The 14281-nt window shown below is 35.2% G+C and overlaps 1 protein-coding gene across 1 annotated transcript in view; it reads left to right on the top strand.

Moving 5' to 3' along the window:
- The window catches only part of RFX6 (regulatory factor X6), a 55538-nt gene extending 41535 nt beyond the window's left edge, over nucleotides 1–14003 (top strand). Inside the window, exons 10-19 of the mRNA XM_032274964.1 lie at nucleotides 363–412; nucleotides 1448–1607; nucleotides 2505–2649; nucleotides 4086–4195; nucleotides 5149–5266; nucleotides 6721–6843; nucleotides 7495–7701; nucleotides 8773–9285; nucleotides 10475–10687; nucleotides 13170–14003. Of these exons, the coding sequence (XP_032130855.1) occupies nucleotides 363–412; nucleotides 1448–1607; nucleotides 2505–2649; nucleotides 4086–4195; nucleotides 5149–5266; nucleotides 6721–6843; nucleotides 7495–7701; nucleotides 8773–9285; nucleotides 10475–10687; nucleotides 13170–13345 (1815 nt within the window). The 3' untranslated portion in view covers nucleotides 13346–14003. The remainder of the gene's footprint in view (nucleotides 1–362; nucleotides 413–1447; nucleotides 1608–2504; nucleotides 2650–4085; nucleotides 4196–5148; nucleotides 5267–6720; nucleotides 6844–7494; nucleotides 7702–8772; nucleotides 9286–10474; nucleotides 10688–13169) is intronic.
- The last annotated feature ends 278 nt before the right edge of the window (nucleotides 14004–14281 follow it).

Below are 14281 nucleotides of genomic sequence, written 5' to 3'. Positions count from 1 at the left end.
ACCAGGAGAGGCACAGTAAGCTCTGTAAGTAGAACAGTGTAAAATGCACTTCTGCAAAATCTTCCTTTTACCTCTGAAAGTGGTCAACTTTTCATCAAAAACAGTATATGATTACCATGGACCAATCCATTGGTAATTAACATACTGAGCACATACATATACAATACTGTTTCTTGTTTTATTTTCATACTCACACACAACTCATACATACATTCATTTTAGAAATAAAATTATAACTCTCAGAAAGGAGTTAACATATGATTCTCTAGCAAGCTAGGAATAAGGAGTAGTCGAGCAATAATATGTCTTTCTATAGAAATACTAAGTAAAGCTTTGTATTAACCTCTTTTCCTATGATTAAGGTTCTTACAGATGTTCTCATTCCTGCAACAATGCAAGAAATGCCTGAAAGGTATGTTCAGTTAATAAAACATGAGCATTTTCTAGTATAGGATTTAACTTTATACGTTATATTAGAAGAAAACATTAAGTAGCCATTTATTCATTTATCAAGAAGTCTATTTTTCTACTTTTGTCCCTCTGTATTTGCTGGAAGAGATATGTCTTATAGTTGGGCCTCAATAAACAAAATGGATGAAACAATCCTTCAATACCTTTGGGAGCTGCTAAAGTGAAAAACAGATAATTAAGCACCATTGACCTTCAAGAAATGTTTCAATGGAAACTAGCTTGATTATGATAAAAAAGATAATTGATGGAAAACCACAGTAATAAAAACTATAGGAGAAATTATTACATTTTATTATTACCTTTAGTCTTAATTAGAAAATCAGAAAGTGGCATGATGAAATTATTGCCTTCTTTTAACTAAGGAATAAAATCTCAAATAGTTTATTGAAACAACACCTAAAGATTTTTCAAAAAAACTTTGCAATGTAAGAACAATAGAATTCTGAAAAAAAAAAAAGCCAAATTTTTCTCCAAAAACAAAGTCTAATGAACTGATAAAATTTAGTACTTTGAGGGTACAAATTCATATAGGACTGGACATAGTTTGTGCTCCATAAATAGATGTTGCTTGATAAAACAAATTTTACTTTTTATTTACCTTTTACTCTATATTATTTTATTTATATAATATTTGGTATAAGACTGGTCAATAATATCTTTTAATTATCAATTGCAGTCTTTAAATATCTATTCTGTACTCTGAATTGGGTACTTGAAGTGGAGTTCGAAGAGCTTGAGTGTTTTGACCAAGATGATAACAAAACGTCTCATGTACCCCATAAATATATACACCTACTACATAGCCACAAGCATTTAAAAATATATCATAAGAAAATACGATAAATGGCAGACCTAGGTTGTCTGACTTCAAAAGTACTGCTCTTGAAATCATAGAATAATAGCATACGTCAATTAAAATATAATTGTTTAATGCATTTTTAACAATAAAGCATTTAACACATAGCTTTCTTTGTAGCTTATTAGCAGACATAAGAAATTTTGCTAAAAATTGGGAACAGTGGGTTGTTTCATCCTTGGAAAACTTGCCAGAAGCCCTGACTGATAAGAAAATACCTATTGTGCGAAGATTTGTGTCTTCTCTGAAACGACAAACATCTTTCTTACATCTTGCTCAGGTATGTTGGTTGCTAAGCTGACAGCATTTGAGTCATCAAAAAAAAATAAATCTTCTGATAAGGACAGATTGAGGAACTTTCATAGATTGAAGGAAGCTAAGTAGACAACGATTAAATGCAATGTGAGACCGAAAAGCGATTGCGATAACAGAAAAAGGATATTGGTGGGAAAGCTGGTGAAATTTGAATTATGTCTGTAGTTAATAGTATTGTACCAATGTTCATTTCCTGATTTGGGTCATATACAATAGTTATGGAAGATGATAAGAAGCTGGATGGAGAGTATATGGAAATACTCTGCACTGTCTTTGCAACTTTTTTGCGATTTGAAATTTAAAGAACTTGAATGCAATCACATTTATTTGCCATGTGAATCTAAGTGGTACAAATTAAGGTTGTGAGAAATGAGCCTATGTGATGTTAAATATTGTGAAACCACAAACTCAACACATTTAAAAATGCCTACTAATCATGGCTCTCTTAAATAAGGAGAACAAAAGTAATTCATAAATTAAGAACGCCACATTTGTGTATTGTTAAAATATACTTCTTCCTTCCTTCCTCAAAATGATTATTTGCTTTATGAAAGTTTCTTGCCTTCTAAATTTTAAAAGGCAAGCTTGAGATAATTTCAGATAGGAAATGTAACATGTAAAAATTCTCATTTTGTGATCATGGACAAAGAAAATCTATTTTTGTTTTCTAAGTTTAAAATATTTTTCAGACTTTTAACAGAGATGATCATGAGTCTCCGCTGCTGCTTTTAGCTTTAAAATAAGAAAAAAGTTATTTATGATACATTCCTCTCAAGGAACTATTTTTTCGTATAGCTAAAAATTTCTTCTAGATACATTAGAAATGATATAGCATAGTGTCTTCTTTACTTTCTCTATGCAGATTGCCAGACCAGCTCTCTTTGACCAGCATGTGGTTAATTCTATGGTATCTGATATTGAAAGGGTTGACTTGAACAGCATTGGCTCTCAAGCCCTTCTTACTATTTCAGGCAGCACAGACGCTGAATCTGGTATCTACACTGAACGTAAGTCCATTCTCTTTGTTTAGAACAAGGTTTCCCAAGCTCAGCACATTGACATCTTGAGCTGGGTAACTGTTGCAGGAGCCTGTCCAGTGTGTTGTAGGATGTTTAGCAGCATCCCTGACCTCTAACCATTAGATGACAGTAGCAGCCTCCCCCAAGTTGAGACAACCAAAAATCTTTCTCTGCATTGTCAAAAGTGTTCTGAGCTGAAAAATCACATCTGATTATAAAATAAGCTGGTTTATAAAAATATTTTTAATTTAAAAAATTTATCCTCTAATCAAAAATAATTATAATTACTAATGTGGAAAATACAGAAAATATAGAGGAAAATAAAAGTCATCTGTAATCTCATTACCCAGAAATAAATGAAATGGAAATAATCTGAAAATAATCAAAATGGTTTTGAGTTCTGTAAGTTTTCTTTCAGTTTTACGTTACATGTATACAAATTTGCATGTGTTTTATAATCTTGTCATCCTGTGGTATGTAATACATAACAAAATGGTATCTCAGCACAATATTGTTTTTCAAAGCAGACTCTCTATTCTGATTTGGACCATCTGACAGAGCTTACCAAACTAATATGTGTGGCTAGACAGCTAGGCTTGATTACTAAGGAATAACAGCCACTATTTTTTCCTCCTACTGTCTTTGAAAAGACAAAATCTGCAGCCTCCTATACACTGGAACACAAACTATGAACTCCTCTCTAGGGACCAATCTCAACTCCACTTTTTATTTCCTAACATAAAATAGTATTACCTTTTGAGATTCAGTAAACCTTAAATTCGTTAATAAAAGGATAGTCTAAAACTCTCCTTTTAAATATTACATGATAAAAGTTATTCAACTAAATGACTGAATACTGCAGTGAATAACTTAACTTTTACTAAAGATAAAGGATATTTTGGAAAGCAGGAAATCGCCAAGCTTAGGTTCATTCATTAGCTTTTAACTAATCTGTTCCCTTTAATGAAAACACTGGACTCAAAGTGAATATTCAACTACATTAACAATGTAATCTTTCCTAGTATATGCATATATATATAAAATATTTAAACCTATATTTCAATATATACCAAGATATATACACTTGTTAAAATTTTGGGCACACTCCAAGAGGCTGAGGTAGGAGGATCACTTGAGCCCAAGAGTTCAAGACCAGCCTGGGCAACGTTGCAAGACCCTATCTCTACAAAAAAAAGAAGATCCTGTCTCAAAAACAAACAGACAAAAACATTGAAGAGTACAGTACTAAGGATTTTTTGTTACTGTTTTCAAGATATGAAATTAATTCTTTTCACACATTTATCTGTTTTTCCCTTTTATGCTATCAAAGTATTCATAATTCCTAGTTTTTAGGTTTTCTCTTAGATTGTAAGTAGAGTAAAATATTCTTCTTTCTTTTCTTTTTTTTTTTTTATCCTGGGTAGATGACTCTATCACTGTGTTCCAAGAACTGAAGGATCTCCTTAAGAAGAATGCCACCGTGGAGGCTTTTATTGAATGGCTGGATACTGTGGTAGAACAGAGAGTTATTAAGGTACTTTTTAATGACAGATCCAGAAAATAAATTTCTTGTTAAGAGTAAATGCTAAACTGGCTACAATTTTTTGACTGGGGGGAGAGGGGTGACAGGCTGTGTGTGTAAAGGCTTTGAAAAGCTTTTGATGCTGTACAAATAAGGTAAGCCAATTATTGAAATTAGAAATATGTCAAGATTTGAGAGCATTGGACATAGATTCCATTATATTTCTCCTTTCTTGCCCAAAGACTACAAGATGCCCTGCCTTCCCTATCGGTCAATAAAGTTACAGCTGAGTAACATCAGTAGATAAAGATAAACTTAGAAACTGGAACGATCTGGCCCATTTCTAAAAAGGAAGATTTATAAATGCTGACAGAAAACATGGTTTTAAGCATTTGCATTTCTGAATTCCAAAAGCTCAATATTTTGTGTTTTCTCTGGGGTTTCTTCATCTTCTTTGGTTAACCTAGTCATCCATCATGAAACAAGCAATTAGAACAAATATATCCATCGCTAGTTGGTGTTAACCATTCCATGTCAAGGAAACTAGTTATACTTTCGAGACTTTTTTCTTCTGGAAGGAAAACAGATTATTATTCAGTACCAAAGAAGTCAAAGTTAATCATTCACAAAAATATATAGCCCTTCCTTCACACCTCACCTTCTGTTCTTTTTAAAGCTCTGTCAAAGGAATATTAAAAAATAAAAATACTTTGAAAATTATTTCATTTTGTTGTCTAACTCTATTAGGAAACAAAGCCATGTTGAATAAAGAGGTATTACCCTTAAAACGTCAGCAAAGACAGGCTAGCGTTAAAATCCCTGGACAGATAGTTTTATTTGATGAAATAAATGCCATGCCATCTGTCCATTTGTTAGACAGTCTATTTACCTCTTGATCTAACATAGGATTCATGCAGTAATGAGAGGACAGATTTTATAGTTTTATTTTGTTCCTTTACTTTTAGACCAGCAAACAAAATGGAAGGTCATTAAAGAAGAGAGCTCAAGACTTTCTGTTAAAGTGGAGTTTTTTTGGTGCTCGAGTAATGCATAATCTCACCTTGAACAATGCATCCAGCTTTGGTAACATATGTGCCTTATAAAACTCTTCTTAAATAAATTATATCATTTGCTCCCCAGTCACATCTCCTATCGACTTTTAAACATGTTACACTGTCACTTCTTAAACTGTATCTGAATATTGAACTATGAGAAAATGGTAGTTATGAGCCTGGGTTTTGGAATCAGACCATACGCAGGATTAAATCCTAACACTGCTTCTCTCTGGCGATAGGCCAATCTGCTCATTGAAAAAGGGGAAGAATATTCTCTTCAAAGGGTTGTATAGGTACTTTGTTGAGATGATGCATATAAAAACAAACTGGCTAGCACTCAGGAAATGCTTAATGCATAGAAGCTATTATCATTACATTTCATCAGTGCTTGGATAAATTTTCTCTGTTAAACAAACAAACCAACAATAATGAAGATATTATTTTCCAAAGTTATTATTCATTGCAATACAGAAAATTCCTGCATCTTTTGTGAAAACACATATAGCTGCACTCCAGGAATCAACAAGCAGCTTAGAACACACACTCTCATGTTTCTGACCCATTTTTCCTGTTCTATATGACTTGGGAGACAAACAGGGTCAGGATAGCTTTTTAAAAAATTGAATACCTTCTTTTTCATTAAAATTCCGGAAATTCCTATTTTGTAGTTATAATGTTAAACTCATGGGTAGTAACTCTGCATTTGGTAGCTGCATTTCAGGAAATCTTTACATTATGAAAGAGGTTACAGTTAACTAAATTGTTTTATTTAATGTTCTATAGAATTAAATAAAGTCATTGAACTTGTATTGAAGAATAAACAAAATGCATTGTCAATTATTTGAAATAGACTTGTCCATATTTAAGGTTTTGTAAAATATACAGCATTGATGCCTGGTCTTACTACAAAAATAATCCTTTTATTGGGAAATCTATTGAATAGTTAAAAGAAATTTTAGGTTTCCAGAACATATTTCACTTGAAAATCACTCTTTTAGTTTTTGCCAAATCTAAGAATATTTTGTTTCAGACTAAAAAGACATCTCTTTACTTGCCTTTTCTCGACTATGTTGGCCATTGTCTAATTATTTAGTACAAAGTAAACAGAAATAGAGCAGAGTAGAGCTCATTCTCCCCAAGTTAAAGCTTATCACACTCCAATGTGTGCCCTCTTAAAGCATAAAGCATGTCTCACTTTTATCCGTATTTTCCTTTGATGTAATTAGTGGCCAAACAGCTGGCAAGACAGTACACACAGTGAGCAGGGCAGGCAATACACAGAAAGATTAGAGACCCAAGTTAAGCATGTTGGTCTTAGCAGGTCATTTAAAGTCCAACAAGTATTTGTTTATTTCAGTTGCTCCTTGTAAAGTGTTGCGAGATGGTCACAAAGATAACTGACTTCTTTCCTTTTCCTTCTCTTTCTCTCCATTTTTTATACATTTTACACTGTCCTCTCCTCATTCTCCATCCATAAACAAGGTTCTTTTCATTTGATTCGCATGCTTCTCGATGAATACATTCTCCTGGCCATGGAGACTCAGTTTAATAATGACAAAGAGCAAGAGTTACAGAATTTATTGGACAAGTATATGAAGAATTCAGGTAACTTATTTGTTTTGCATATTCTTTGTTTAAATCTTAAGTTCAGAAATTTGTAAGTGCAGATATTAAGTGGGTTTATCAACCTCAGAGTTTTTCTCCAAACATGTCATTACTAATTCTTACCATATACTCACACTATTGGAGCACTATTTTTCTTTCATTCATTGATATGTAGACAAAACTACTTTACTGAAAACTCTGAAGGATAAAAAACTGGTAATCTTAATTTCTGGGAATTTAGGTGCAGTTGGAGAAGTGACCATAATACAAAAAATAAGTATAATTCAGGATACATATGGTATACTACATAGGTAAGTGGTGTAAAGATATGTTCTATAGGAGTTTAGAGAAGGAAGGAAACACATCTATTTGGGATGGGGCAACTTGCATTTTGAAGACTTCACTCCAAAGTAGATTATTCTGTGCTCCTCATCTACATCTGCATCCACAAATATGAAGCTTAAAAATATACCAGCATCCCTGCCAAGAGCAAAGGTCTGCCAGCCTCACTTCCCATGGCAAACATTGCTTAGGAGTTTCCAGATTAAATACTCAACAATGAAACATTTCCATTTTCTTTTACTTGGGTTTATCTACCAGGAATATGAGAAAAAAAAATCTCAAATTTCCCATTTAAAAAACGTTTTCCAGATGCAAGTAAAGCTGCCTTCACTGCTTCTCCAAGTTCATGCTTTCTGGCCAACCGTAATAAAGGGAGCTTGGTTTCCAGTGACCCTGTAAAGAATGAAAGCCATGTGGAGACAACCTATCTCCCTCTGCCATCCAGTCAACCTGGAGGCATAGGCCCTGCTCTGCACCCGTTCCCTCCTGGGAATACAGACAACATGCCGCTCACAGGTATGCTAAAGAGAAGTGCTTAGGCTTCAACACATCTCAGAGAAGTCTATTCCTTCATTTTTCTTAAAACTCGTAACCTCCACTCCAGGAATTCCAACAATAAAAAAGGATGATCTTAACTGAGTTTTAATAAAGATTTATAATATTTTTATGATTTTTCAGTCATAGTAATAATACTATTATTAACACAGGTATCATGTTTTGACACACTCCATAAGTTATATCAGAAATTATTAGTTAATTAAGTGGAAGAAATAATTAGATGAAGTATACATAAAATCCTTAAGATGCTTTGAAGCTAAAAAAAATGGGTTGCTTATTTTTGGATTTTGAGGAGACTTTATTATTTCTCCTCCATTAAAAAGTGGATTTGGCCATTTTAGGATAATCATTACAATAATTCTCCCTTTTTGTTAAAGGTTCTCTTTGTGTCCAAATGAATATTTGACAGCTTGAACAAGCTGCTTGGGAGTATTTTAAATCTGCTTATTGCCTTGTGTCTTTTTTGAAATCTTTTTATATACATTACTTTATTTGATTTACAGAATTTTAAACCTAGAAGAGCCTTATAGTTCAGGTGTCCAATTCTATCAATGGAACACTGGAGGCCCAAGAGAGTTGGTGGCATTCATAAATCACATTACTTATCAGAGGTATTTGCATGACATTTTGAATTGACTGCTTCGAAGCCATGGCCATTTTGACATTAGTGATGTTTTCTTTTTACCCTAAAAATCAAATGGTTTAACAATCAGCCAATTTTTAATTAATGGGAAATATGAGCAGCAGATACCCACGCTCTCACCATGCTACCTCTGGAGAAACCATGAAGCCAGACTCTCCTCTATAGTCACCAACTCCAACTCTCCACTGTTGTGATACATACATGTGTTGTGATAATATTTTTTTAATTATTGGATTTTTGGTACTTTCCAGTTTAGTTGTTTTTGGAGGGCAGGAATTAAGCAAGATGGAAAACAATATATTAATACATCTTTTGAATATTGTTTAAAGATGTGAGCCCATCTACTTTAATATGACACTAAAAGAACGTCTGGTAATTTTTTCTAGGTCAAATGGAGCTTTCACAGAATACTGGTCATCTGATGACACCACCCATTTCTCCAGCCATGACAAGCCGAGGAAGTGTCATTAACCAAGGACCAATGGCAGGGAGACCCCCAAGTGTGGGCCCAGTACTGTCAGCTCCATCACACTGCTCCACATACCCAGAGCCCATTTATCCTACTCTTCCTCAAGCCAACCATGACTTTTATAGCACCAGCTCTAACTACCAGACTGTGTTTCGGGCACAGCCCCACCCACCATCAGGACTCTATCCTCATCACACTGAGCATGGTCGATGCATGGCTTGGACTGAACAGCAGCTTTCAAGAGACTTCTTCAGTGGCAGTTGTGCAGGCTCTCAATATAACTCCCGGCCACCATCCAGCTATGGCCCATCCCTGCAAGCCCAGGATTCACACAATATGCAGTTTTTAAATACAGGAAGCTTCAATTTCCTGAGCAACACAGGGGCTGCCAGCTGCCAAGGAACGACACTGCCTCCTAATTCACCAAATGGTATTGACATTTTAAAAGAATTTTTCTTAGTTTTTGAGATGGCAATGAGGTAAAATCAGACATTGAGCTCCACCTCTGCTAAGTAGCATGTTCTTTCATTTATGGCTTCCAAAGATCATGGAGTCTTAGATATTTGGAGATGATTTCTATTACATACACATATACCTCCTAATTTTTGTGGCTTTATTAAAGTTACCCTTCTTCCTTTTTTTTTCTTTTTTTTTTTTTTTTGAGACAGGTTCTTGCTCTGCAGCCCAGGCTGGAGTGCATTGGCAGGATTAAGATTCACTGCAGTCTCAGACTTCTGAGCTCAAGAAATCCTCCTATCTCAGCTTCCCAAGTAGCTGGGACTACAAGCATGCACCACCATTCCTGGCTACATTTTAAATTTTCTCTAGACACAGAGTCTCGCTATGTTTGCCCAAGCTGGTCTCAAACTACTAAGTTAACCAGTCTTCTCTCCTTGGATTCCCGAAGTGCTGAGGTGCCTTCTAAAGGTGTGGGATACCACCTCTGGCCTAAAATTGCCCTCCTAAATACCACACATGCTAAAAAAGATAAGTTAAGTCATGTGTTTGAGACCTACCTTAACAGCCCCAAAGAAGAATGTTCTGCCTTTTGAAAACATTTTTAGTGGACAATATTTCTTCCTGCTAACTAAAAGCAGATTTTAAAGATTGGGGCCAGAACAGTTAGGCCAATAGAAGTTAAGGGAAGTAGAGAGATCTGTGACCTTGAGTCACCAAAATAGGCTTTGTGTGTAGGTTTCTTTGGTGCCTTTCTCCTAAGTGTAGCCCAGGCTTTGTCTCCCACAAACATGCATCTATACATGAAAGTAGTGTTTTTGTGACAGGCTAAAAGTGCTTTTTTCTTTCTTCAGAGGCAGAGCTTGTTCATGTAGATTAGGGAAATGTGACAGAGGTGTAATCTGGTCTTAAAGTTAATACAATTCTTATGTATTAAATTATGTATTATGCTACAATTCTTATGTATTAATAAACATAAAAAACAGCACAGTAAACCTTATCCATATGCAAGCACAAATCCAATTCTGTAGCCTATGTAGATATACATGTAATACTTGCAGTCTGATATCTTTAGAGTATCACTTAATTATTTTGTCACTTTTTTTTCCCTGAAAGTTCTTTGTGATAAGTTAACAGCAAATTTTCAACATTTTCTGTTACAGGATACTATGGAAGTAACATAAACTACCCAGAGTCCCATAGGCTCGGATCAATGGTGAATCAGCACGTTTCTGTCATCAGCAGTGTTCGCTCACTGCCCCCCTACAGTGACATCCACGATCCACTTAACATTTTAGATGACAGTGGTAGAAAACAGACCAGCTCGTTTTATGCAGATACATCATCTCCAGTTGCATGTCGAACTCCAGTCCTAGGTGAATTATTTTAGTAGTTCTTGAAAACATTTTAAGAAGTCATTGACCTCAGGTATGCAGCGTTACTTGAGGGAGATATGCTGGGTGAACTGAGCAAGCATGTTCCCACAGTTGATTTATTACTTTGGATCTAAAGTTGTATTTTTTGTATCTGACTACACAGTTAATAACAGTTTTTCATTTCTTATTCTGTATATCTCTATTATGAAACCAACTTCTAGATCTGTTATTTTTTACAAAAAAATTAGCTGGTATCTATTAAGTATGCAAAAATTAATATGACCTGTCAAATGCAGTCTAAAAACTGTAAGTTTTATAAGGGCAGTAATAATATCTTTTTCTCGTTCTTGATTAGTGGTGGACCCAGTTATAGCGCCAAGAAATATCTTTGGACCTCATGATCTCCATCAGTATCCAAAAGTCACTCCATGTTTAAAAAAAAGCTGGTGTCCTGTGATGGGTGCTACTATCACTTTCTCATTATGTGAAATGTGATTCAACACTTCTCTCGAAAGTGTTGCTATTTTTATTGGTCTCCAACACATCATTTAAGTAAAAATAAGAAAAATGGTGTGCTTGCCATGAAGCCTCCTGGAATCTTCTTCCAAAAAGGTTACTTTCCTTAATCCTCATCTATGAGGAAATTCTGCAACTTGTGCTAAATGCATCATCAGCACCTAGCAAAATATCTGCCACAGTAGGAACTCAATAAATCAGTGAGTGGAAAATGGAGTAAAAACCAAATCTATACATACATTTAGGCTATAAACAATTAATTAGTATGTTATTACTTATAACATAGATTTAGTCACTATATATTTAGTTTCTAAAATTACTAATAATGTTTCATAGGGCCAGTATACACTCACTAAGTATCAAGGCAGAGTGTTAATGTTTATATGAGATGGTTAAAATCTTCCAATGAAATTGATTTCAGACTAGCAAAAGTAAAGGGCATTGACACACAACCAGAGCCTAAGGGAAAATGAAATCAATTCCATCTCTCCTCACTCAGTGTACCTTTCCAATAATTCAATAGGAAGTACTCCTTCTCTTCCTGTCACTGTCACACATGCTCCCTGAGCAGAATCTAGCAGCTCATCTCTTGCTATCTGCAAATGGTCGTTGCTTCTAGGTTACTCTAATGAAGCAGAAAATTCCACTTCAGGAAGTTTTCTCACCATGGGACTAAAATATACTGCGTTGCTATTGTTACTATTAGTTCTATTTACTTGAAGAGATAGTGAAAGCTTTGACGAAACGTAGGTTAAGAGTAGCGTGGATTCTAAGCTTTAGTTGATCAGGGCTGGCTTACAAGTAGATTGCAAAGTGTGCTGCAGGGTAAAATGAGGGGATAGAATAAGTAGATAAGTGGTGCAAGGAGAACTGAGTTCAGCTCTAGGTTTTCTTAATTATAAAGCCTGGTTCTTAGTGACAGAGAGCATGTCATGTCAGCAAGAAGGCAGCAACCATATGTGAGGGAAATACAGAGCTAGTGAGCCAGGTAGTGAATTTTATTGAGACCCTACTAGGAGCTAGCCTCCATCCTAGATGTGAGGATATGGCGGTGATCAGGCCATAGTTCTCGCCTGTAAGAAGTTTACATTCTAGTAGAGGGACAGTAAGGCAATAAATATATGAGCAAATGCATTAAAAAGATAATGCCAAGTACTCTGAACTTGATTAAGTAGGATAAAATGACAGACAGTAAAGGAGGAGCTGCTTTCAGTAGGATAGCTGAGAAAGGAATCCTGAGGCAGAAACATTTGAGTTGAAAGCTGAGTGATGAGAAAGAGGCAGAGATGTGAAGATCTGAGGGAGGAGTTCCAGGCAGAAGAAGCAGTAAATGCAGAACCACTGAAATCAGAATAAATTTGAAAAGATCAATGGGCAAGAGACCCGGCCAGTGTGTTTTAAGCATGTTGAGTGAAGGAGAGAGTAGAGCAAAATAAATCAAAAGGCAGGGACCCATCTACATAAGGTAAGAAGCCTGGATCATATTCCAAGGGTATGGGAAGCCACTATGGCATTTGAGACAAGTGGAAGTTTGATCTACACTTCAGCAACATCATTCTGGCTGCTCTTGGGAGGGTGAATGGGTGAGACAAAGGTGGAGATCATGGGACCAGTCAGGAGGTTGGTGTGTTGGTCGAGGAAAGAAAAGATAGTGGTTTGAACTGCAACTGTGAAAGTGCAGATGGAAAGAGGAGGTAGGTTTGGAGGACATATTTTGGTGGTAGCACTTAAGTTGAAATTGAGTTTTCTTTGTGAAATATGTAGAGGAAATAATTTCTGGGAGAATAGCAAGTGGGGAAAAAATGGAAGAAAAGATGACTGCTCTGGTAAACCACACAAACTCAAATTTAGAATGGGTGTGTGTGCTATGTGCATAAATAAATACAGAGAACTAAAATGAGTGGCATTTGCAGAGAAAAGAAAGCGTCAATAAATTTTCAATTGCTGATTATATTTTCCCTTACAGCTTCCAGTTTGCAAACCCCAATTCCTTCTTCCTCATCCCAATGTATGTATGGAACTTCCAACCAGTATCCAGCTCAAGAAACCCTGGACTCCCATGGAACAAGCAGTAGAGAAATGGTGTCCTCTTTACCACCTATCAACACCGTGTTCATGGGAACAGCAGCTGGAGGCACTTAAACCACCAATGCAGAAGGGGTGCTGAAACTTTAAAAAATATCTCTACAGTGCAAATATCCTTATTCACTCAGACTTCCATGACAGTAAAGAAAAATGAATATGCAGTGACTGACATTGTTTTTAAGTCGCTGGTACTGTGGACAACTCCATAGTGAATGGAGATACTTGCAGAGTTTACCATGCATACTAAGAGTTTAAAATGTGAGCTCATTATTAATCATGGTTTCAAAAATTATCAAATAAAACCAGCGAAGATTTAAAGATGCAAACATTTCAACTATGAAGACTTACATTTCACTTTCTAATTTATTAAACATCTGTGTGCCCTTTTGTCTTTGGTTTCTTTAAAAAAGTATATTTAATGTCTTTACAATACCTTTAATTTATTAGGATCTCAGAATCATTGTTTACTATCCCTTATTTGACAAAAAGTCAAATGTGTATGTTCTACCTCCAATGGAAATGTTTACAAGGTCAAGACTTAATTCAATTCAGCCTAGACCAAAGTTGCTTGACTTTCAATATCTGTGCATTAGTGTGATGATTTCTGTCACATAGCAGCATTCCAATTCTGTGTAACTGAATGGAGATGATAAGTGCTTTCCTCTCTTTATTTAAAAAGGATTAAAAGGAATAAAAGAAATAATGTATGGAAATATTTTTAAAGGCTTCGTGCTCTTAGGGCTGGTACTGTTTCTGAAAAATGCTGGGGATTTACTCTTTAATCTCAGCTCCTTTGGATATGAGATTAAGGAGTAAAGGTGTTTGATTAAATACTATATAAAAACATTTGCATGTCATATCCATACCTATAAATGTAAAGAAATTGTGAACTGTAGACTATTTGAAGCTTTTCAGATTTAGAAGCAGTATTTTACGGAGTACTTTCTTGTACATTGAAAATAAATGAATGTTCAGGGATTAGCTAGATGCAAA

This window comes from Sapajus apella, unplaced genomic scaffold (genome assembly GCF_009761245.1).
Source record: "Sapajus apella isolate SASKATOON/1434 unplaced genomic scaffold, GSC_monkey_1.0 scaffold6, whole genome shotgun sequence".
Lineage (NCBI taxonomy): Eukaryota > Metazoa > Chordata > Mammalia > Primates > Cebidae > Sapajus > Sapajus apella.
The sequence above is the reverse complement of the archived record's forward strand: the minus strand, read 5'-3'. Positions and strand labels throughout refer to the sequence as shown.